This window comes from Erinaceus europaeus, chromosome 2, assembly GCF_950295315.1.
Source record: "Erinaceus europaeus chromosome 2, mEriEur2.1, whole genome shotgun sequence".
Lineage (NCBI taxonomy): Eukaryota > Metazoa > Chordata > Mammalia > Eulipotyphla > Erinaceidae > Erinaceus > Erinaceus europaeus.
Window position 1 is genome coordinate 4162520 of NC_080163.1, and position 23592 is coordinate 4186111.

At 56.8% G+C, this 23592-nt stretch overlaps 2 protein-coding genes across 3 annotated transcripts in view; one reads left to right on the forward strand and one right to left on the reverse strand.

Moving 5' to 3' along the window:
* Nucleotides 1–23592, reverse strand: part of RRAS (RAS related) — a 78175-nt gene that overhangs the window by 21939 nt on the left and 32644 nt on the right. The window lies entirely within an intron of this gene.
* The window catches only part of PRR12 (proline rich 12), a 42887-nt gene continuing 19378 nt past the window's right edge, over nt 84–23592 (forward strand). Inside the window, exons 1-6 of one of the 2 annotated variants that reach the window (XM_060174252.1) lie at nt 84–639; nt 2274–2386; nt 5402–5524; nt 5616–8902; nt 10844–11510; nt 20690–21051. In XM_060174252.1, the coding sequence (XP_060030235.1) occupies nt 554–639; nt 2274–2386; nt 5402–5524; nt 5616–8902; nt 10844–11510; nt 20690–21051 (4638 nt within the window). In that variant the 5' untranslated portion in view covers nt 84–553. Of the gene's footprint in view, nt 640–2273; nt 2387–5362; nt 5525–5615; nt 8903–10843; nt 11511–20689; nt 21052–23592 lie in introns of both variants that reach the window. The other variant, XM_060174244.1, reaches the window with a different exon arrangement.

Sequence of the window (23592 nt, forward strand, 5' to 3'; positions counted from 1 at the left end):
GGAGGAAGCGGAGCGCAGCCAGACACCCCGCCGCCCGCCCCCCTTCCCCTCCCCCTCCCCCAGCCGCCTGGTGCAAAGATGGCTGCACCGTGAACGCAGAGGAGGAGGAGGCGGCGGCGGCGGCGAGAGAGCGAGCACCCAGCGCCCGCACCCACCTCGGGGCCGCCCGGGACGCCCCCTCCTGAGCGCGCGCCCCCCCTTTTCTCTTGCAAGCGCCGGGGCAAAGGCGGAGACAGCGGGGTCCCACCTCCCCCCCTTTCCCTCCAGGGGGAACCCCCCCTTCCCCCCTCCTTGGCTCGGCGGCTGCACCCCCTCCTCCCCCCGCCCCTCCGCCCCTGCCCCCTCCCTCCCCCGCCCGGGGCCTTCCCGGGCCTTCCGCGGCTGCAAAGAAAAAAAGAGACCGAGGGAGAGAGAGAGAGAGAGGGAGAGAGAGAGAGAGCGAAGGGGGGAAAAGCAGCAGCGGAGGGAGCGGCGGCGGAGGAGAGCGCGCGCGCGCCCCCTCCTTTCCCCCTCCCTCCCTCCCCCTCCCCCCAATTTCCACCGCGGCCAATTCATGGACAGGAACTACCCCAGCGCCGGCTTCGGGGACCCGCTCGGCGCCGGGGCGGGATGGAGTTACGAGAGGTCAGCGAAAGCTAGGTAAGGAGCCGAGGGTGGCCTGGAGGACGGGACCCAGGGGTGGGGGCCCAGCCGGGCCGGGCCGGGCCCTCCCGGCGACGCGTGCATCGCAAACTCCCCTCCGGCTTGCAAGGGAGCGGCCTTCCTCGGTTTGCAACGCCGCCGCCGCCGCCGCCGCCGCCGCCGCCCCAGTTTGCAAATTGCAAACTCCACCAAAGCCAGCTCCGGCATGCAGAGGGAGGAGAGATGCAGCGGGAAAATGGGGGTGCAAAACAATTTGGGACGGAGAGGCCTTGGGAAGGTGGGAGGGACTGGGGAAGCTAGGCCTGGATTCCCCCCCCCCTCGGATTCCCGGCTAGCCGACCCCTCCCCCCGCGGGCGCCGCAGGCTCTGTTCTTGCAAAGGTGGAAAGGAAAAGAGAATGAACGTAGATCTGGGGTGGGGGGCGCGACCCCCCTCCCCGGGCCCTATTGTTCCGGGACTGCGCGAGGCCGCGCCACTCGGGGGCCCCCCCTCCAAGAAATTCCGCGCGCATAGTGGGCACGGGCCCCGCCCCCTTCCTAAGCTAGGGTTCTGTATTTGTAAGGGGGCCCCCTCGCATCTGAGACACGCCCCCTTTAGTCCCCCCCCCCGCCCCCCAGGCAGAGAATCCTAGCTGATGGTGAGGAGTGGAGTGGGTCCCACTTGGGCCCAGTTTGTGCATTGAAGCAGTTGCGTGGGAAACTCGGATCTGTCCGGTGTGTGTGTGTGTGTGTGTGTATGTGTGTGTGTTTGTGTGTATGCATGCATGAGTGGTCCCTGTGCGGTGCCCGCGCACCAGCGAGGCTGCCCCGTCCTGTTTTTCAAGGGTCGCCCCCCACGGTTCACCTACCCCCAGCCCTCTTCCTCTACACACCCGGGGTTCCTGGCTTAGCCAGGCACGACCCCACGTGTGTTAGGAGTCCCCCCTGCGGGACTCCTTCCTGTGTCTTTTCTTCCCCATGGGGGAGTTGGCCACTCCATTGTACGCATACCTGGCTTTGCATGGGCCCATGCATTTGAACCTCATCCCTGGGGGATGGACGGTGTTCATGTTCACACTTGTACCTGGTACTTTCCCTGCGTCTTAGCCCCTCCCCCTTGCACCCCTTCCCCCCCCCCCAGTGCCTGCCATTAAGGGAACAATCCACCTCCTGCTCCCAGCTCGGGTTTGCACCGCCCTGTGCGTTCCCACGTGTTTGCAGACGCGGGAGCTTCCATGTATACCTCTGGGGTTAGCCCCCCAGCGAGGGTAGGGGCTCTGAAGGGGCTCTAGCAAGGCCTTTCACATTGAAACTCCAGGTGCTTCCTCACTCTTCCTCCTCGCCCTTGTGTTTAACTGTGCACATCTGAGATTTTCATAACTGAGACCCTGGCCTCTTTTTTTTTTTGAAGCCCGAGTGGGGTCCAGTCACTGGCTCCTTCCTTAGTTGAGCACCCCAATATTCCCTTGACTTCTCTCGCCTTTGGAGCTCAAGCCCTCTCTCCCCCGACCCCCATTCAGTTAGAAGGTTTCCCAGCACCCGAGGGAGGAAGGGGGATCTGCTAAGTTCCTTTATCCCAGAGCAGAGGACACCCTGAGGAGAGAACCCTAACGTCTCCCTCTTTCTTCCCCCCACCCCATCTCCACCCCCCAGCTTGGTCTATGGCAGCTCCAGGACCTCGCACCCCGAGACGGACATCTTACACCGCCAGGCCTACGCGGCCCCCCACCCACTGCAAAGCTATGCCACCAACCACCACCCGGCAGGTACGGCCCCCGGCCCGCCCCTCCCGGCCTGGCCCGCCTCCCCGGCCCGCTGATTGGTCACTCAAAGTTCCACCCCCTCCTAATTGGCCGTGCCCCGCGCCCTGGCCCGCCCCTTGCTAGCTCTGCTCTGATTGGTGGCCTCGGAGGCTGCTGGGCCCTGTTTAATTTCACGCTGGGTTCGTCCGCTGGGTCTCCGGCTCCGCCTCTCTTGCTCCAATGGGCCGGGTCTCATCAGCCCCAAGTCTTCCCTTTGCCCACTCGGCAGCCCACCCTCACTGCCTGTCTCTGCCTCTGCTGTTGCCCTGTGCTCTAGTCTCCTGGGTGCTCTGAATTCTTTCTTCCTGATTGGCTCTGATTCTCCAACCCGCCCCTTTTTCTCCCTTAGATCTACCTACAACCTTATCTTCCTCCACCTTTTAAAAAATTTTTATTTATTTACTTTCCCTTTTGTTGCCCTTGTTGTTTTTATTGTTGTAGTTGTTATTGTTGTCGTTTTTAGAAGGGACAGAGAGAAATGGAGAGAGGAGGGGAAGACAGAGAGGGGGAGAGAAAGACAGACACCCGCAGACCTGCCTCACCGCCTGGGAAGCGACGCCCCTGCAGGTGGGGAGCCGGGGCCTCGACCCGGGATCCTGACGCCGGTCCTCGCGCTTCGCGCCACGTGCGCTTAACCCGCTGCGCTACCGCCCGACTCCCACCTTTTTTTTTTTTTATTTAAATTGATTTATTAATGAGAGGACGGGAAGAAGAGAATGAGACATCCCTCTGGTACATGTGCTGCTCGGGACTTCATGCTTGAGAGTTCGTGGTTTTATTCACTGCACCACCTCCCGCACCACTTTATTTCCCCTCTTACTCTCCTTTCTAAAGTTTTTGGTTGGCTATCGTCATATTCTCCTGCAGCCCTCTCCTAGATGAACCAGATATGAACTTAAGCCTATTTTCTTTAAAAAAATTTTTTTAATATTTATTTTATTTATTTGTTCCCTTTTGTTGCCCTTGTTGTTTTATTGTTGCAGTTATTATTGTTGTTGTCGTTGTTGGATAGGACAGAGAGAAATGGAGAGAGGAGGGGAAGACAGAGAGGGAGAGAAAGACAGACACCTGCAGACCTGCGTCACCGCCTGTGAAGTGACTCCCCTGCAGGTGGGGAGCCGGGGGCTCGAACCGGGATCCTTATGCCCATCCTTGTGCTTTGCGCCACCTGCGCTTAACCCGCTGCGCTACAGCCCGACTCCCTTAAGCCTATTTTCTTTCTCTTTCTCCCCTTTCCTCTTTTCCTTCCTTCTTTTTCCCCTTAGTTATAGGTGTGGGTAAGAGAGAAACCAGAGTACCACTCCATTACATGTGGTTCTGCGGGGGCCAAACTGGGAGCCTCAGGGTCTACCATTCAAGTTCTCTCCCTAGCTGGCTCCTTTTTTTGTCTTTCCCACCCCTCTCCCCTTCAATAACTCCTGTCCACTTGTCCTCTGGGCCTTGCTGGGACCCCTTTCCTCTCATTCTTGCTGAAAGTGCTCAAATCCTTTGGCTTCTCCTTCCACCAAAACCTTAAGAATTCACTGTCTCTTTCTTCCTTTCTTTGTCTTATTCCCTGCCCTTGTTGCTCCTATCTCTTTTACTTACTAATATATTTATGAGAAAGGGGGAGGGAGAGAGAATGAGTGCATCACTCTGACTTAGGTGAGGCCAACGGACCCCATGCTTGAGAGCTCAGTGCCTTATCCGTTTTGCAGTCCCCTGGGTCAGCCTGTTGTTGTTTTTTTTAATTTTATTTATTTATTCCCTTTTGTTGCCCTTGTTGCTTTATTGTTGTAATTATTATTGTTGTCTGTCTTCGTTGTTGGATAGGACAGAGAGAAATGGAGAGAGGAGGGGAAGATAGAGAGGGGGAGAGAAAGAGAGACACCTGCAGACCTGCTTCACCGCCTGTGAAGTGACTCCCCTGAAGGTGGGGTCCAGCCTGATTTTTTATATCAGCATTTTGTACTTTCTTTCTTTTTTTCCCTCTGTCTACCTTCCCACTCCTGGATTCTCTTTATTTTATTTACTTAGGAAATTATGATAGAGGCAAGAAAGAGGGAGGCAGTGGTACACCCTGTTGAGCATGAGGTATGATGTGCAAGGACCGAGGTTCGAGCCCCCTGAAGGCAGGAAACTTCACAAGTGGTAAAGCAAAAATAAATAAAAATATGGTGGAGCAGTGCTGCAGGGTTCTCTCCTCTCCATCTCCCACTTCCAGCTCAATTTCTGCCATTCAATAAATTTTATTTTAAAAGTTTTAAGTAAATAAAAGAGAGTGGTCTGTCTGGGAGGTGGTACAGCGGATAAAGCATTGGACTCTCGAGGATGAGATCCTAAGTTCAGAACCCAGCAGCAACTGTGCAGTAGTAATGTCTGTTTTTTTTTTTTCTCTCTCTCTCCTATTTTTCACAGTCGATAAGTCCAATTTTTTTTTGTTTGTTTTGTTTACCAGAGCACTGTTGTCAGCTCTGCTTTATGGTGCTGTGGGGGATTGAACCTGGGACTTTGGAGCCTCAGGCATGAGAGCCTGTTTGCATAGCCATTATGCTATCTACCCTCTGCCCAATAAAGAAAATCTTTAATAAAATCGATAAATAAAAGAGAGAAGGAGAAAGACACACCTGCAGCCTGCTCCACAGCTCATGAAGCTTCTCTTCTGCAGGTGGGGGCCAGGGGCTTGAACCTGGCTCCTTGAACATTGTAACTAGTGCGCTTTACCAGTAGCCATTGCCCGGCCCCTTGGACTCCCTAGCGCTATAATTAGCTTGCACCCCCCTGGCTCACTGTCTCACCCTTCCTTTTGGTCTCTTTAGCTTGACCTCAGCCACTTCCTCCTCTTGGTATCTGCCCCTTTCCTGCACTCCCAGCCCTGCCACTGGTCCCACACACCTTGGGCCTCTTCCCTCTCGCCCTGCCCGGTCCCTCACGTGCCTGACTCTCCTTGTTCCCGGCCAGGCCTCTCTGGACTCTTCGACACTGGCCTCCACCATGCAGGCTCAGCCGGGCCGGATGCCTCCGTCATGAACCTCATCTCAGCCCTGGAGTCCCGGGGCCCCCAGCCTGGCCCCTCTGCCTCCTCTCTCCTGTCCCAGTTCCGCAGCCCTTCCTGGCAGACAGGTAAGCCCGGCGCCACCTCTGAGGAGGGCCGGGGCCGGGTGGGCCTGGCTTGTGGTCCGCTCTGACCTCCCGTCTCCTCGGTCGTCCCTAGCCATGCACACGCCAGGCCCCACGGAGCTCTTCATCTCGGGCGCCCTGCCGGCTTCCAGCACCTTCCCGCCCTCCTCTGCCCTGTCGGCCTACCAGCATCCCGCTTCCTTTGGCAGCCGCCCCTTCCCGGTGCCCTCATCCCTCAGCCTCCAGGACCCCCCATTCAGCCCCCCAGCCAACGGGCTCCTGTCCCCCCATGACGTGCTGCACCTGAAGCCTTCGCAGACGCCCACGGTACCCTCCTCGCTGGGTTTCGAGCGCCTGGCCGGGGGCGGCGTGCTGGGCCCCGCTGGCCTGGGCCCAGCCCAGACCCCTCCTTACCGCCCTGGGCCCCCGGACCCACCGCCACCTCCCCGTCACCTCCCCACCCAGTTCAACCTACTGGCTTCCTCCTCTGCCGCTGCCGCCGCCGCCGAGCAGTCCTCCCCCCAGCTCTACAACTTCTCAGGGGCCGCCCCAGGCCCCCCGCCCCCAGAGCGGGCCCTGCCCCGCCAGGACACGGTCATCAAGCACTACCAGCGCCCGGCCAGCGCCCAGCCCCCGCCGCCGCCCCCAGCCCACGCCCTCCAGCACTACCTGAGCTGCGGGGGCAGCTACCCCTCCATGGGCCACCGCGCCAACCTGGCCTGCAGCCCCCTGGGCGGCGGGGAGCCCTCCCCGGGCGCCGGAGAACCCAGCAAGGCCGGGCCCAGCGGGGCCGCCGCGGGCACGTCCGGCAGGGCTGCGGGCCCCGAGGCCACCGGTGCAGGCGGCACCGGGGGCGGTGGGGGCGGCTACCGCCCCATCATCCAGTCTCCCGGCTACAAGACGGGCAAAGGCGGCTACGGCGCTGCGGCGGGCAGTGCCACCCGGCCCCCGCCGCCCCGCTCCACCGCCACCCCCAAATGTCAGAGCCTGGGGGGACCCGCGGCCTACGGCACCGGCAAGGCCTCTGGGGCTGGCGGGGCGGGCGGCCAGGCCTATTCCCCCGGCCAGCCCCAAGGACTTCTCGGACCCCAGGCCTACGGGCAAGGGTTCGGAGGGGGCCAGGCACAGGACTTGAGCAAAGGCCCCGGCTACTCCGGGGGTCCTCCGCAGCCCCCCAGCGGCCCCCCGCCTCCCGGCCTGGCCACGTGTCAGAGCTACTCCCCAGACCAGCTCCAGGGGCAGCTGTACGGGGTGCAGGGTGAGCCTTACCCGGGGCCGGCCGCCCACTCGCAGGGGCTGCCCACCGCCAGCCCCTCCCTCAGCTACAGCACCGGCCACTCCCCGGCGCTCTCAGGCCACGGCGGAGGGTGGGGGCCCGGCTCCCTGGGGGGCGGCGGGGAGGCCAGCCCCTCCCACATCATCCGGCCCCTGCAGTCTCCGCCCGCCCCGGGCCGCCCTTCTGGGGTCGGCTCCCCAGGGACCCCGGGCAAGTACCTGAGCTCCGTGCTCGCCTCCGCCCCCTTCCTGGCACCCCCGGGCGCCGGCAGCTATGCAGCGGGAGCCGGGGGCTACAAGGGCAAGGAGGACGGCTCGGAGCTGCTGGCCGGCCCCGGGGGGAACCCGGCGGAGCGCACGGAGGACGAGGAGTTCCTCATCCAGCACCTCCTGCAGGCGCCCAGCCCCCCGCGGACCTCAGAGGCGGACGGCCTGGTGGGCGAGGATGGGGCGGCCGACGCCGCCAAGGGACTCGGGGGCAGTGGCGGGGCCGGGGGTCCCCCGGGCACCGCCTACGAGCTGGCCAAGGAAGACCCCCAGAGATACCACCTCCAGAGCGTCATTCGCACCAGCGCCAGCCTTGACGAGGGGGCCACGGCCGCCCTGGAGCTGGGCCTGGGGAGGCTCAAGGAGAAGAAGAAGGGGCCGGACCGCGGCGGCGAGACCCCCGAGGGGTTGGCTACCTCGGTCGTCCACTATGGGGCGGGGGCCAAGGAGCTGGGGGCCTTCCTCCAGAAGAGCCCCCCGCCGCCTCCCCCCACGGCACAGCCGGCCCAGCCCAACCCCCACGGCCTCCTGCTGGAAGCCGGGGGTCCCGACCTCCCACTGGTGCTGCCCCCGCCGCCCCCGCAGCTGCTCCCCTCCGTCCTCAGCCATGCCCCCAGCCCTTCTCCCAGCGCCCCCAAAGTCGGCGTCCACCTCCTGGAGCAAGCCACCCGCGAAGGGGCAGGGCCGCCGCCCCCGCCGCCGCCCCCCATGCCCCTGCAGCTGGAAGCCCACCTCCGCAGCCACGGCCTGGAGCCCGCAGCCCCCAGCCCCCGCCTGCGCCCCGAGGAGAGCCTGGAGCCGCCGGGCGCCATGCAGGAGCTGCTGGGGGCCCTGGAGCCGCTGCCCCCGGGGCCTGGGGACCCTGGCGTGGGGCCCCCCAACGCCGAGGGCAAGGACCCCTCGGGCGCCTACCGCAGCCCCAGCCCGCAGGGCACCAAGGCCCCCCGCTTCGTGCCCCTGACGTCCATCTGCTTCCCCGACTCGCTGCTCCCAGATGAGGAGCGCAGCTTCTTCCCCACCATGGAGGAGATGTTCGGCGGGGGGGCGGCGGATGACTACGGCAAGGCCGGGCCCCCCGAGGACGAGGGAGACCCCAAAGCTGGAGCCGGGCCTCCCCCGGGCCCCGCGGCCTATGATCCCTACGGGGCCTACTGCCAAGGCCGGGCTTCAGCGGGGGGACCCGAGACCACGGGCCTGGGCCTGGACCCCAACAAGCCTCCGGAGCTGCCCTCGACTGTCAACGCCGAGCCCCTGGGCCTGATCCAGAGCGGACCCCACCAGGCCGCGCCACCGCCACCGCCCCCGCCGCCCCCCGCCTCGGAGCCCAAGGGGGGCCTGACCTCGCCCATCTTCTGCTCCACCAAGCCAAAGAAGCTGCTCAAGACGTCCTCCTTCCACCTGCTGCGGCGCCGAGACCCGCCCTTCCAGACCCCCAAGAAGCTGTACGCGCAGGAGTACGAGTTCGAGGCCGACGAGGACAAGGCCGACGTGCCGGCCGACATCCGCCTCAACCCCCGCCGCCTGCCCGACCTGGTGTCCAGCTGCCGCTCCCGCCCCGCCCTGTCGCCCCTGGGCGACATCGACTTCTGTCCCCCCAACCCGGGCCCCGACGGCCCCCGGCGCCGGGGCCGCAAACCCACCAAGGCCAAGCGGGACGGGCCGCCAAGACCCCGGGGGAGACCCCGCATCCGCCCCCTGGAGGGTCCCCCCACCGCGGGGCCAGCCTCCGCCTCCACCCCGATGGATGGGGCCAAGAAGCCGCGGGGCCGGGGCCGGGGCCGGGGCAGGAAGGCCGAGGAGGTGGGGGCCACGAGGCTGGAGCCCCTGAAGCCGCTGAAGGTGAGTGAGTGGGGTGGGTGGGGCGGGGCGGGGAGACCGGGAGGAGGGGTCGGGTGGTAGCGCAGTGGGCGCAGCGTGAGGACCAGAGTCAGGATCCCGGTTCGAGCCCCCGGCTCCCCACCTGCAGGGGGGGGGGGTCGCTTCACAGGCGGTGAAGCAGGTCTGCAGGTGTCTGTCCTTTCCTCCCCTTCTCTGTCTTCCCCTCCTCTCTCCATTTCTCTCTGTTCTGTACAGTAAGGACAACAATAAGAACTACAACAATGAAAAACAAGGGCAACAAAAGGGAAAATAAATATTTAAAAAATTAAAAAAAAAAAAAAAAGAGGAAGGGGAGGGAGAGCTGCGGTGACTCCGGGTGGGAATTCCAGCTTCTGTCAGCCTGGGGATGGGGAAAACGGGTTGGGGGGGCAGGTTTAGGTCCATGACGGGGGGGGGGGGGGGGGGGGGGGGGGGCTTAAGGCTGGAGAGGGTGCTGTTTTCTGAACCCCAAGTGACTACTAGTGTGGGAAGGCCCAGGTTCCTGGGTCTTGGGGGATTGCGGTGCTGGGAGCTGGACTCCTGACCTCTGACCCGGGGGAGGTCAGTCAAGAGAGATTAATTATCTTTATTTATTGGATAGAGAGCCAGAAATCGAGAGGGAATGGTTGGATAGAGAGGAAGAGAGACACCTGCAGCACTGCTTTACCACTCGTGAAACTTTTCCTCTGCGGGTGGGGACCAGGGACCTGAACCTGGGTCTTTCTGCCCTGTCACATGTGCGCTCAACCAGGTGTGCCACCACCTGGCCCCAGTCCTTTTTTTTCTAGAGCACTACATAGTTCTGGCTAATAGTGGTGCTGAGCATTGAACTTGTGAACCTTTGGTGCCTCAGATACAAGTCTTTTTTTTTTTTAATTATAAAAAGCTTTTTAAATATCTATTTTCCCTTTTGTTGCCCTTGTCTTTTTATTGTTGTTGTAACTATTGTTATTGCTGTCGTTGTTAGATAAGACAGACAGAAATGGAGTGAGGAGGGGAGGTCAGAGGGGAGAGAAAGACACCTGCAGACCTGCTTCACCACTTGTGAAGCTCCCCCTGCAGGTGGGGAGCCAGGGGCTGGAAACAGGATCCTTATGCCGGTCCTTGCGCTTCGAGCCACGTGCACTTAACCCGCTGCACTACCACTTGACTCCCTGCCTTTTTTTTTTTTTGTTTGGTTTTAATTTTTAAAAACAATTTATTGGATCGAGGCAGGAATCGAGAGGGAAGGGGGAAGATAACAGAAGCACAGATACAGAGAGACACCTGCAGTACCGCTTCACTGCTGTAAACTTTACCTCTGCAGGTGGGACCAGGGCCTTGAACCTCAGTCCCTGTGCTCAACCAGGTGCACCAGCCACAGCCTGGCCCGTTTTTTTGTTTGTTTTTAAAGTCTGAAGGCTACGTAGTTTGAGCCTGTTGTGTAAAGGGCTGGGGGCCTTGAGCTTTATAGTGCTAAAGTGGGGAGGGGAGCTGGGGAAACCTGGGTCGAAAGGAGAGAGAAGCCTAAGTCTGAGACTTGAGGGGCTGAAGAAACTTGGATCTGAGGGAGGAGGGCCTTGGAGATCCTTAGGTTTGGAGGAGGGGCTGGGGGACCCATGGGCCTGAGGACCCTTGGGTCTTTTTTTTTATTTTTAATTTCTTTAAGGACCCTTGGGTCTTAGGGAGGCGGGGCTGGGGACCCCTGGGTCTGAGCAAGGGGGAACCCTAAGATAGGATGGGCTGAGGACCCCTGGATCTGAAGGAAGAGGGGCAGAATGAGGGTCCTGAGTCTGAAGGAGAGAGAAGGAGGAATCTGGATCATGAAGAAAGACGCAGAGGGCTTGATAATTGTCTGCTGATCTGGAGGTGGGGAGAACCTGGGGGCTCCCTAGGTGTGAGAAGAGGCCTGGGGAATAAACAGGACCTCACTCCCACCCGTAGATCAAGCTGTCTGTGCCCAAGACCGGCGAGGGCCTGGGAGTCTCGTCAGGGGACATGGTGTCGGGCACCGACCACAACAGCCTGGACTCCAGCCTGACCCGGGAGAAGATCGAGGCCAAGATCAAGGAGGTGGAGGAGAAGCAGCCGGAGATGAAGTCGGGCTTCATGGCCTCCTTCCTGGACTTCCTCAAGTCGGGCAAGCGCCACCCACCGCTCTACCAGGCCGGCCTGACGCCCCCGCTCAGCCCGCCCAAGAGCGTGCCGCCCCCCGTGCCCGCGCGGGTGCTGCCGCCCGCGCCCCCCGCGGCCCCCGCCGTGCCGCACCCCCCGCCCGCGGGCGCCTTCGGCCTGGGGGGCGCGCTGGAGGCAGCCGAGAGCGAGGGCCTGGGCCTGGGCTGCCCGTCGCCCTGCAAGCGGCTGGACGAGGAGCTGAAGCGCAACCTGGAGACGCTGCCCTCCTTCTCCTCCGACGAGGAGGACTCCGTGGCCAAGAACCGGGACCTGCAGGAGAGCATCTCCTCGGCCATCTCGGCCCTGGATGACCCTCCGTTGGCCGGGCCCAAGGACACCTCGCCCCCAGACGGGCCCCCCTTGGCCGCGGAGCCTGTGGTCCCGGGGCCGCCGCCCCTCCCGGGGCTCCCCAGTGCCGGCGGCAGCGGCTCCCCGGGTGAGTGATGGGCAGGTGGGCGGGCGGGGGGCGCTGGTGCACATGGCCTGCAGCTGAAGGGGCCGCCCGCCCTCTGTCCGTGGCAGCCTTCGGGCGCTTAGGATGGGCAGGGCAGGCACACGTGGAGGGCTAGAAGGGGTCTGGAGTAGGGACTGTCTTTGCTTCACTTGGGCTCTGGCTGATGGCGGTGCTAGGGGTTGAACCTAGGGTCTCAGAGCCTGGTCTCGGGTGTGCGAGTATTTTGATGCAATCGTTACGCAATTTATTATGATGATGATGATGATTATTATTTTGCCTCCGGGGTTATTGCCGGGGCTCGGTGCCTGCACCACGAGAATCAATCCACTGCTCCTGGAGGCCATTTTTTCCCTTTTGTTACCCCGGTTGTTTTACCATTGTGGCTATTATCATCGTTGTTATTGATGTCCTTGTTGTAGGACAGGACAGAGAGAAATGGAGAGAGGAGGGGAAGGCGGGGAGAGAAAATACAGACACCTGCAGACCGGCTTCACCCTGAAGCCTGTGAAGCGACTTTCCTGCAGGTGGGGAGCCGGGGCTTGAACCGGGATCCTTACGCTGGTCCTTGCGCTTAACCCGCTGGGCTACCGCCGGATCCCCAATCATTACCCTTTTTTTTTTCTCCTTCCACTAGGGTTATCACTGGGGTTTTGGCACCTGCACAATAATGCCACCACCCCCCCCTTTTAATTTTATTTTTATTCACTATTATTATTTTTTTGACCAGAGCACTGCTCAGCTCTGGCTTGTGGTGGTCCAGGGGATTGAACCTGGAACTGTGGAGCCTCAGGCATGAGAGCCTGTTTGCATAGCCATTATGCTATCTACCCCCTGCCTCCCCCCTCTTTTTAAATGTTGGATAACTAGAAATAGAGAGGAAGAAAGAGAATAGGACAGAGCAGGAGAGAGACACCTGCAGCCCTGATTCCCAGCTTCTGAGTCTCCCCCCCTGCAGGTGGGAGCCCAGGGCCCTTGGCATGGTAACTTGTGTGCCTGCTGTGTGTGTCACCACCTGCCAGCTCTTTATTTATTTATTTGAATATTTACTTATTCCCTCTTGTTGCCTTGTTATATTGTTGTAGTTATTGTTATTGCTGTCGTTGTTGTTGGATAGGACAGAGAAATGGAGGGGGGAAGACAGAGAGGGGGAGAGAAAGACACCTGCAGACCTGCTTCACAGCCTGTGAAGCGACACCCCTGCAGGTGTCGCTTGAACTGGGATTCTTAAGCCGGTCCTTGCGCTTTACGTCACCTGTGCTTAACTCGCTGTGCTACCGCCCGACTCCCCCAGCTCTATTTTTATTTTTTTTTGAATTTTTTAAATATTTATTTATTTTCCCTTTTTTTGCCCCTGTTGTAGCCTTGTTGTGGTTATTATTGTTATTGTTGATGTTGTTCGTTGTTGGATGAGACAGGGAGTAATGGAGAGAGGAGGGAAGACAGAGGGGGAGAGAAAGACAGACACCTGCAGACCTGCTTCACCGCCTGTGAAGCGACTCCCATGCAGGTGGGGAGCCGGGGGCTCCAACCGGAATCCTTATGTTGGTCCTTGCGTTTTACACCAAGTACGCTTAACCTGCTGCACTACCACCCGACCCCCCCCAGCTATATTTTTTTAAGATCTATTTCTGTGAGAGAGCCAGACCATCATTCTATTTCTTTTTTTAATTTAATTTTTATTTTATTTATTTATTCCCTTTTGTTGCCCTTGTTTTATTGTTGTAGTTATTGTTGTTGTTGGATAGGACAGAGAGAAATGGAGAGAGGAGGAAAAGACAGAAGGGGGATAGAAAGACTGACACCTGCAGACCTGCTTCACCACCTGTGAAGCGACCTCCCTGCAGATGGGGAGCCGCGGCTCGAACTGGGATCCTTCCGCCAGTCCTTGCGCTTCATACCACATGCGCTTAGCCTGCTGTGCTATCGCCGGACTCCCCGTCATTCTATTTCTTTGCCTCCAGAGTTAGCCCTGGGGCTTGGTGCCTGCACTACGAATCCACTGCTCCTAGAGGCCATTTTTTCCCCCATTTTTGTTGTTATTGTTGTTACTGCTGTTGTAGCATAGAACAGAGAGAAATCAAGGGGGGGGGAGACAGAGGGGGAGAGAAAGCAACAACCTGCAGATCTGCTTCACCGCCTCTGAAGCGTCCCTCTGCAGGTAGGGAGCCGGGGGCTCGAACCAGGGTCTTTGCACGAGTCTTTGTGCTTGGCACCATGAGCCCTTAACCCGCTGCGCTACCAGCTACTACCTGCCCCCCCATCATTCTATTTTCATTTATTATTTATTTTTATTTTATTTTTACTCATTTATTATTATTTTTGTAGCGACAGAAAAGGCAGAGAGTGAGAGAGACCATAGGAGTGATGCTTCCTTCCTTCAGTGCATTAGGGGCTGGGCCTCAGTCCAGGTCACATACATAACATACTGGCCCAGAATCCCAGTGAGCTCTTTCCCCAGCCCCAGAGCATCTGTCCAGCATTTGCAGTTCTGGGGGTTGAACTCAGGGCCTTGCGCTTTATCCACTTGCAATACTTCCTGAGCAGCAGGGCTGTCTTTTGTTTTGTTTTGTTTTGTTTTTTTTGATAGAGACAGAGAAATCAAAATGGAGATGGAAGGAGGAGAAGACAGATTGGAGAGAGAAAGAGAAACTGCTACAGATTTCCTCTACCACCCATGAAGCTTCCTGCCTACTGGTGGGGACTGGGGGCTTGAACCTGGTTCCTTAACATGTATGCTTAACCAGGTGTGTCACCACCCGGCCCCTCAATATTTTTTTTTTAATATTTATTTATTTTCTCTTTTGTTGCCCTTGTTTCTTATTGTTGTTGTAGTTATTGTTGTTGTTGATGATGTTGTCGTTAGATGGGACAGAGAGAAATGGAGAGAGGAGGGGAAGACAGAGGGGGAGAGAAAGACAGACACCTGCAGACCTGCTTCACTGACTTCCCTGCAGGTGGGGAGCCGGGGGCTCGAACCAGGATCCTTATGCTGGTCCTTGTGCTTAACCCACTGCACTACCGTCTGATCCCCCCCCCTTTTTTTTTTTTTCAAACTTTATTTGTTACGTTTTATCAGTGTATTGCTCAGCTCTGGCTTATGATGGTGCTGGGGGTTGAACCTAAGACCCCAGAGCCTCAGGTGTGAAAGACTTCTGCAGAACCACTGTGCTGTCTCCCCAGCCCAAGGGCTGTCTTAATAATCTGTCCGTAGGTACTGAGTAGACTAGTAGGGACATGGAGGTGGGCACGGGGTGGGGGGCGGGAGGGGTGGCACACGGTACTGAATGTACTGAATGCTTGTGACCAGTGGTGCTTGGGAAGTCTAGGAGTCATTGTTCTGTCATAAAGGACAGAAGGCAGCTGGGACTTGGAAGAGACACAAGGACATTAAATGTATAAAGACAAGCTCTAGGGTCTCGGCATATCTGGAGGGTGCTATGTCTGTGACTAAAACCTCAGGGATTGGGGGTCAGGTGGTAGCGCAGCAGGTTAAGCGCAGGTGGCATAAAGCGCAAGGACCGGCCTAAGGATCCCGGTTTGAGCCCCCGGCTCCCCACCTGCAGGGGAGTCGCTTCACAGGCGGTGAAGCAGGTCTGCGGGTGTCTGTCTTTCTCTCCCCCTCCCTGTCTTTCCCTCTCTCCATTCCTCTCTGTCCTAGCCAACAATGACATCAATAACTACAACAAGAAAAAACAAAAAAGGAATAAATAAAGAAAAAGACACACAGGCGGTGAAGCAGGACTGCAGGTGTCTGTCTTTCTCTCCCCCTCTCTCTCTGTCTTCCCCTCCTCTCTCCATTTCTCTCTGTCCTATCCAACAACGAACGACATCAACAATAACAATAATAACCACAACAAGGCTACAACAACAAGGGCAACAAAAGGGGGGAAAATGGCCTCCAGGAGCAGTGGATTCATGGTACAGGCACTGAGCCCCAGCAGTCACCTTGGAGGGAAAAAAAAACCCAAAAACCCAAAAACCTCAGGGATTATACTGAGAGAGACAAAGCAAATGATTGAGGCAAAGCATTTTGGTAGGGTGGGGTGGAAAGCAAGGCAATGGCACACCTGGTGAAGTACACACATTACCAGGCACTAGGACCTAGGTTCGAGCCCCTGATCCCCACCTGCAGGGGCGAAGCTTCACAGGTGCTGAAACATGTCTACAGGTGTCTCTCCACCTCCCCTTTCACTTTCACTTTCTCTGTTTCCTATCTGATAAAAAAGAAAAAAGTATTTAAAAGGGGGGGGGGTTGTTATGTATGGGGACTTAGCAGAAGGGGGTGGGGTGGTAGTGGTGGAAAGTGTCAGTCCCAGAGAGATAAGCAGACTAGCTTGTGGACAGGGGAGGAGGAGGAGGAGAGGAGAGTTTCAAGTGGGAAGTGACCTGGAGAACCAGGGGAACTGGTTCAGGATCCAGGAAGAACAAGCTGAATAATTGGCAGGACGTTTATTGTTGTTATTATTTTATCAGAATTATTTTAAACTTAGTTACTTTTTAAAATTTGTTTATTTAGGCACTGGGGGGTGGCGCACCTGGTTGAGCGCACATGTTACAATGCGCAAGGACCTGGGTTCGAGCCCCCGGTCCCCACCTGCAGGGGGGAAGCTTTGCAAGTGGTGAAGGAGTGCTGCAGGGGTCTCTCTGTCTCTCCCTATCACCCGCTTCAATTTCCATTTCTGGCTGTCTCTATCAAATAAAATAAAGATGATCAAAAAAATTTTTTTAATTGTTTATTTATTTATTATTTTTGCTGAGCCTGGACCTTGTGCATGAAGGCCCACTACTCAGTCTGCTTTTTATTTTTTTATTTTTATTATCTTTATTTATTTATTGGATAGAGACAGCCAGAAATTGAGTGGAAGAGGGGAGACAGAGAGGGAGAGAGACACCCACAAACCTGCTTCACCACTCGCAAAGCATTCCCCCTGAAGGTGGGGACCGGGGGCTTGAACCTGGGTTCCTGTGCACTGTGATATGTGTGCTCAACCAGGTGCGCCACCACCTGGCCTCTCAGTCTGCTTCAAAAAAAAAAAAAAATCAGGTAGATGCAGAAGCAACACCACAGTTCTGGATAGTGCTGGGTCTTTCAGCTTGGATCATGCAAGTTGAAAGGGGAAAAAAGAAAAAAAAAAAAAAAAAAAAGCACACGTCTTAAGCACTGAACCATCTTTCTGGCCCTCTTAGACTATCCACCAGGGTGATCACTGGGGTTCCTCTGTGCTGTCACTACAAATCCACTGCTCCTGTTGGCCATTTATTTATTTATTTTTAATAGAATAGAGAAAAAATTGAGAGAAGAATAGATCCAGAGGGAGAGAGACCCCTGCCTGAGAGAGACCTTTTTCACCCCTCATGAAGCATTCCCCTGCAGGTGGGGAGCCGGGGCTTGAACCCAGGTTCTTGCCTCCGTTAATATGTACACTCAGCCAGGTGTGCCACTGCCCTAGATCCTAGACTTTTATTTCACCAGAGAAAGTGAATGACTATGTTAGAGAGAGAAAGTGAGCGGGTAGGTTAGAGTAGCAGTGTGGCCTGTTCAGCCCTGAGGACTGAACTCGGAGCCCCGTGCTTGCCAGTCCAGAGCTGTACAACTGCTCCACCTTCCGGGCCACAGAGTTGGGTCTTAGAGAACTTAAGAGAGGCGTTGCAGGTCTAAAATCGGCCATCAGCAACTGGGGACAGATACTAGAGGCTGAAATATCATTCCTGGAGCAGGGTGTTTGGCTTGGCACAAGGGCTTCCAGGGAGCAGAGTGGCAAGAGTGGGTGGAGGAGGGGTCATTCCGGGAGCAGGGAGGAGAGCAGGACAGGGCTGCAGCTCCGTAGGGATGAGGCTGAGGCAGCAAAGGGGGGCCGGAGCGTTGGTGTGGGGGCTGCTGAGTGATGAGAGTTTCTGTTGCGTTTCAAATATACATAAACAGGAGGCCTTGGAATTGCTCACTTGGCAGGGGATCTGGGGACAGTGCAGGGGTTAGGGGGTCTCTGAATGAAAAAGTGGCTTGGGAGACGGCTCACATGTTACCATGTGCAAGGGCCTGGGCTGGAGCTCCTGACATATACAAAGGGGGACAAAGCGTCACAGACAGTGCCGTGCTGTGCCGTCTCTCCTTACCTCTGTCTCTCTCACCTGTTATGGGGGTGGGGCATCAGCCGGGGATGGTGGAATCGTGTGGGTAGGACTAGCCCCAGGAAAAAACCCTGGCCACAGAGAGAGGGAGAGGGAGACGGAGAGAGGGGCCGGGAGTGATGCACCCAGTTAAGCGCATATATTAAACAAGGGCCTGGGTTCAAGCCCCCACTCCCCACCTGCAAGGGGCTGCTTCGTGAGTGGTGAAGCAGGTTTGCACATGTCTCTCTCTCCGTTTCCCCTCCCCTCTCAATTTCTCTCTATCCTATCAAGTATAATAGAATAAATGGTTGCCAGGAGCCCCGGATTCCTAGTGCTGGTACCAAACCCCAGCAGTAACCCTGGAGATAAAAAGAGAGAAAGTGAGAGAGAGAGAGAGAGAGAGAGAGAGAGAGAGAGAGGGCACAAGCTCGTGTGTCTGGGGGAATGTGAAGTCTTGCATACGCTAGGCCCTGGCTCATCTAAAATTAGCTAAGTAGGTATTCCCCTGAGAGCCTAGCATATGCAGTGCTGGGGATTGAACTGAGAACGTTGCCTCCCCAGTCCGGGAGAGGGAGTAGGCCCCGGAGAGGACTTCCCGGCCAGTGACACCAGGGACACATGGAGCAGTGAGGTGAGGGCGGGTCACACCAACAGTCTGTGGTCAGGAGGAGGGACACACTCAAGACGTCAGGAGGGGAGGAGGCTGAGCGGGACAGATTTTGGGCAGGGCGGCTCCCTGGGTGTGTCTGCAGGAAGAGGTGGACAATCAGGGGCCTGTGTCTGGGAGTCAGGAGCTTTGAATGGAAGAACAAAGGCAGCAGTAGAAGTGAAGGGGGGGTTCTCGGCGACAGAGAAGGCGTTATGTAAAGACCCCCGGATGACCAGGAGGGATATGGGAGGCAGGGCAGGAAGAGAGCTGTGGTAGAGGACCCCCCACCCCCAGAGACACACTTCACGCTCGCGCGCGCGCGCACACACACACGGGCCAGGAAGGGCTCGGAGTGCTTTTAGCCAGCAGCTGACTTGAAGGGCCGGCAGGATAGCTCACTCAGATTGTCATGGCCTCCATCCAAGATGGGGCCGACCCCTAATGTCCGTGTATACCGAGGAAGCTTCAGGGCTGTGGTGTCTTTACCTCTTTCTCATATGAAAGGGAAAAAAAGTCCCAATGATGAGAGGGTTCTGCAAAAAACTCACTTCTGAGCCTCTGAGGTCCCAGGTTCAATCCCCAGCCCCATCATCAGCTAGAGCTGAGCAGGGCTCTGGTCTCTGTCTTTCTCTCTCTCTCTTTCTTCCCCCCCCCATCTCTGTCTCAGTATCTGTATCTTTCATTAAGGTAAATAAGTATTTTCTAAAACTTTATTTTCTTTGTGAGAACAGAGAGAAGCTATGAGGGGAGGTAAAGAGGAAGAGAGAGGCAGGCACCTGCAGGTCGACCTCACCGCCCTGGAGCTTCTTCCCCCTGCTGGTGGGGACTGGAGGCATGAGGCGGGTGCTTGTGCCTGGTAAAATGGACACTCGACGAGGGGGCCGGGTGATGGTACACCTGGCGGAGCACACGCATTCCAGTTCACAAGGACCCGGGTTCAAGCCCCAGGTCCCCATCTGTAGGGAGGAAGGGTCATGAGTGTTGAAGCAGGGCTGCAGGTTATTTCTCCCTCTATCTACCCCCTTCTCTCTCTCAACTTCTGTCTATTTATTTATTTGTCTCCATGGTTATGGCTGGAGCTGGGTGCCAGCACGATGAATTCACTGCTCCTGGTGGCCATTATTTTCCCATTGTTGTTGCTGCTGTTGTTGTTGGATAGGACAGAAAGAAATCAAAACAGGGGGGGAAAGAAAGACACCTGCAGCGCTGCTTCACCGCCTGTGAGGTGACCCCTCCGCCGGTGGGGACTGGAACTGGGATCCTTGTGTGGTCCCCACACTTCTATTATGTGTGCTTAATCTGGTGCGCCACCAGCCGCCTCCCCCCTTTTTTTTAAAGAAAAAATTTGTTCACTTTGTTTTATTTGCTAGAACAGAAATTGAGAGCTAGAGAGACACCTGCATCCCTGCTTCACCAACGTGAAGCTTCCCCCCTGCAGGTGGGGACTGGGTGCTTGAACCTGGGTCCTTGTGCATGGCAATACATATACTTCACCAGGTGTGTCACCACCGCACCCCAATTTCTCTCTCTATCCAAAATAAATAATAAAATAGAAAAGAAATTTTTAAAAAAAGGAAGAAGAAGCAGGGGCAGAGAGCATAATGGTTATGCAAAGAGACTTGCATAACCATTATGTCCCAGGTTCAATCCTGTGTACCACCATCAACCAGAGCTGAGCAGTGCTCTGGTTAAAAAAAAGAAGAAAAAAAATAAGGTAGTCCGGCAGTAGGCAGCAGGTGAAGCACATGTGGTGCAAAGCTCAAGGACCGGCCTAAGGATCCCCACCTGCAGGGGAGTCGCTTCCCAGGCGGTGAAGCAGGTCTGCAGGTGTCTGTCTTTCTCTCTCCCCTCTGTCTTCCCCTTCTCTCTCCATTTCTCTCGGCCCTATCCAACGACGTCGACATTAATACCAACAACAATAATAACTACAACAACAATAAAAGACAAGGGCAGGGCAGCGGGTTAAGCACACGTGGCGCTAAGCTCAAGGACCCGCATAAGGATCCCAGTTCAAGCCTCGGGCTCCCCGCCTGCAGGGGAGTCGCTTCACAGGCGGTGAAGCAGGTCTGCAGGTGTCTGTCTTTCTCTCCCTTTCTCTGTCTTCCCCTCCTCTCTCCATTTCTCTCTGTCCTATCCAACAACAACAACAACAACATCAATAACAACAACAACAATAATAATAATTTTAAAAAGGGCAACAAAAAGGAAAATAAAGAAGTATTTTTAAAAAACCGTGAAAAGCAAATGAGTGCGGATGGGGGCTCACCCCTTACCCACACCTGGTGACTGCCATTGCCCAGGGGATGGATCGATCAATGGGCAGCCGGGGCTGCTTGCGGGGGTCGCCTTGCACCTGCAGAGCCCGCACACACTCACCCCTCCTCGCCCTTGCTGCCCGCAGAGCCCCCGCTGCTGGAGGAGAAGCCGCCTCCCTCGCCGGTGCCGCCCGCCCCGACGCCGCCGCCCCCGCCCCCGCCGGTGCCGCCCGCGCTGCCCTCGCCGCCCGCACCCGCGGCCCCCGCGCCCTCGCCGGCCCCCGCGCCCGCCCCGCCGCCCGCGCCCCCCGACGAGCCCGCCGCCGCCGCCGCGTCCCCCGACGAGCCCGAGCCCCCCGACGCGCGGCCCCTGCACCTGGCCAAGAAGCAGGAGACCGCGGCCGTGTGCGGGGAGACGGACGACGAGGCGGGCGAGAGCGGCGGCGAGGGCATCTTCCGAGAGCGGGACGAGTTCGTCATCCGCGCCGAGGACATCCCCTCGCTCAAGGTGAGCGCCCCGGCCAGGGCCTGGGGGTGCGGGGTACACCCCCCCCCCCCCGGGTAAGGGCTGCGGCAGGTGAGCGCCCCGGCCAGGGCCTGGGGGTGCGGGGTACATACACCCCCCCCGTAAGGGCTGCGGCAGGTGAGTGCCCCGGCCAGGGCCTGGGGGTGCGGGGTACACCCCCCCCCCCCCCCCCGGGTAAGGGCTGCGGCAGGTGAGCGCCCCGGCCAGGGCCTGGGGGTGCGGGGTACATACACCCCCCCCCCGTAAGGGCTGCGGCAGGTGAGCGCCCCGGCCAGGGCCTGGGGGTGCGGGGTACATACACACCCCCCTGTAAGGGCTGCGGCAGGTGAGCGCCCCGGCCAGGGCCTGGGGGTGCGGGGTACACACACACACACACACACACACACACACACCGTAAGGGCTGCGGCAGGTGAGTGCCCCGGCCAGGGCCTGGGGGTGCGGGGTACCCCCCCCCCCCCCCCCCCCCCCCCCCCCGTAAGGGCTGCGGCAGGTGAGCGCCCCGTGGAGCACAGCCACCCTGGCTGGGTGGCAGAAAGACGCCAAAGGAAGGTTGTGGGGGAAATAGCTCAGCTGGGAGAGAGCAGGACTTACTTGCCAGCCAGTTTGGTTCCCCAACAACACGTGTGCGTGAGGGAGGCACGCTGGTCTGGCTTCTCCGCTGCCTCATCTGAAACTCCCGATCTCGTGGGAATCTTCAAAAGAAGAGGAAAGGGCAAGGGGAGATTGCCTGACAGTTACACAAAGGGCCTGTCGTGCCGGAGGCTTCCGAGTCCCAGGTTGGATCTCCTGCAACAGCCTCAGCCAGAGCTGGCCTGTGCTCCTGGAATGAATGAGTGAATGAGTGCAGATAGCCGGTCTGGGAGGCGTTGCAGTCCAGTGTGAACTCTCAAACATGAGGTCCCACGTTTGAGCCCTGGCAGCGCGTGTGCCAGAGTGAAGCCCTGGTTCTTTCACAACCTTGTCCATCCCAAGAATAAATAGATACAATCTTATTCAAATACTTTTTAAAAGATTTTAAAAGGGGGCCAGGTGGGAGTAACTGGTAGCGCAGCCAGTTAAGCACAGGTGGCGCAAAGCACAAGGACCGGAGTAAGGATCCCGGTTCGAGCCCCCGGTTCCTCACCTGCAGGGGCGTCGCTTCACAGGCGGTGAAGCAGGTCTGCCGGTATCTGTCTTTCTCTCCCCCTCTCTGTCTTCCCCTCCTCTCTCCATTTCTCTCTGTCCTATCCAACAACAATAATAACTACAATGATAAAACAACAAGGGCAGCAAAAGGGAATAAGTAAAATATAAAAAAAAATTTTTAAATTAATGTCTTTTTGAAAAGAGATAAAAGTATAAGATGACATGGACTTGAAAACATTGTGTTTATTTTCTAAAGATTTTTATTTTATTGTATTTATTTTTATTTACTAATGAAAAAGATAGGAGAGTTATGCATGTACAAACTATTGTATTTACTGTTGAATGTAAAACATTAATCCCCCAGTAGAGAAATAAATTTAAAGAAAAAGATAGAAGAGAGAGAGAGAGAGAGAGACAAAAAATCAGACATCACTCTGGTACGTGTGCTGCTGGGGACTGAACTTGGGACCTCATGCTTGAGAGTCTAACACTTTATCTACTGTGTCACCTCCCAGTCCACTGTCTATGTTTATTAATAAGAGGGGCAGAGAGAGACACAACCAGAGCATCATCCCTGGCCCATTTGGTGCCAGCAAATCAAACTCAGGATCTGACACTTTAAAAAAAAAGTTTTTATTTATTTATGACAAAGATAGGAGAGAGAGAACCAGACATCACTCTGGCACATGTGCTGCCAGGGATTGAACTCAGTACCTCATGCTTAAGAGTCCAAAGCTTTATCACTGCGCCACCTCCCGGACCACAGGATCACACACTTCTAAGCTCATCTCCAGGGCAGCCGGCTTGTTTCTGTGTGTTTCTTGCCACGAGGGTTGTTGCTGGGACGCTCCACTCCTAGCAGCTGTCCGTTACCTTCCGTCCTGCATTTTTTTTTTTAATTTATCTTCCCTCTTGTTGCCCTTGTGTGTTTTTTTTTAATTGTTGTTGTAGTAGTTATTATCATTTTTATTGATGTCGTCATTGTTGGATAGGACAAAGAGAAATGGAGATGACATCAATAACAACAATAATAATTACAACAACAATAAAAAAAAAACAAGGGCAACAAAAGGCAAAATAAATATTTAGTAAATTAAAAAAAAAATACACGTGGAGGCCAGGTGGTAGTGCAGCGGGTTAGCTTACATGGCGCAAAGCATGAGGACCCACTTAAGGATCCCGGTTCGAGCCCCCAGTTCCCCACCTGCAAGGGAGTTGCTTCACAGGCGGGGAAGCAGGTGTCTGTCTGTCTTTTCTCTCCCTCTCTCTGTCTTCCCCTCCTCTCTCCATTTCTCTCTGTCCTATCCAACAACAACGACATCAATAACCATAATAACCACAACAATAATAAATCGACAAGGGCAACAAAAGGGGAAAAAAATAGTCTCCAGGAGCAGT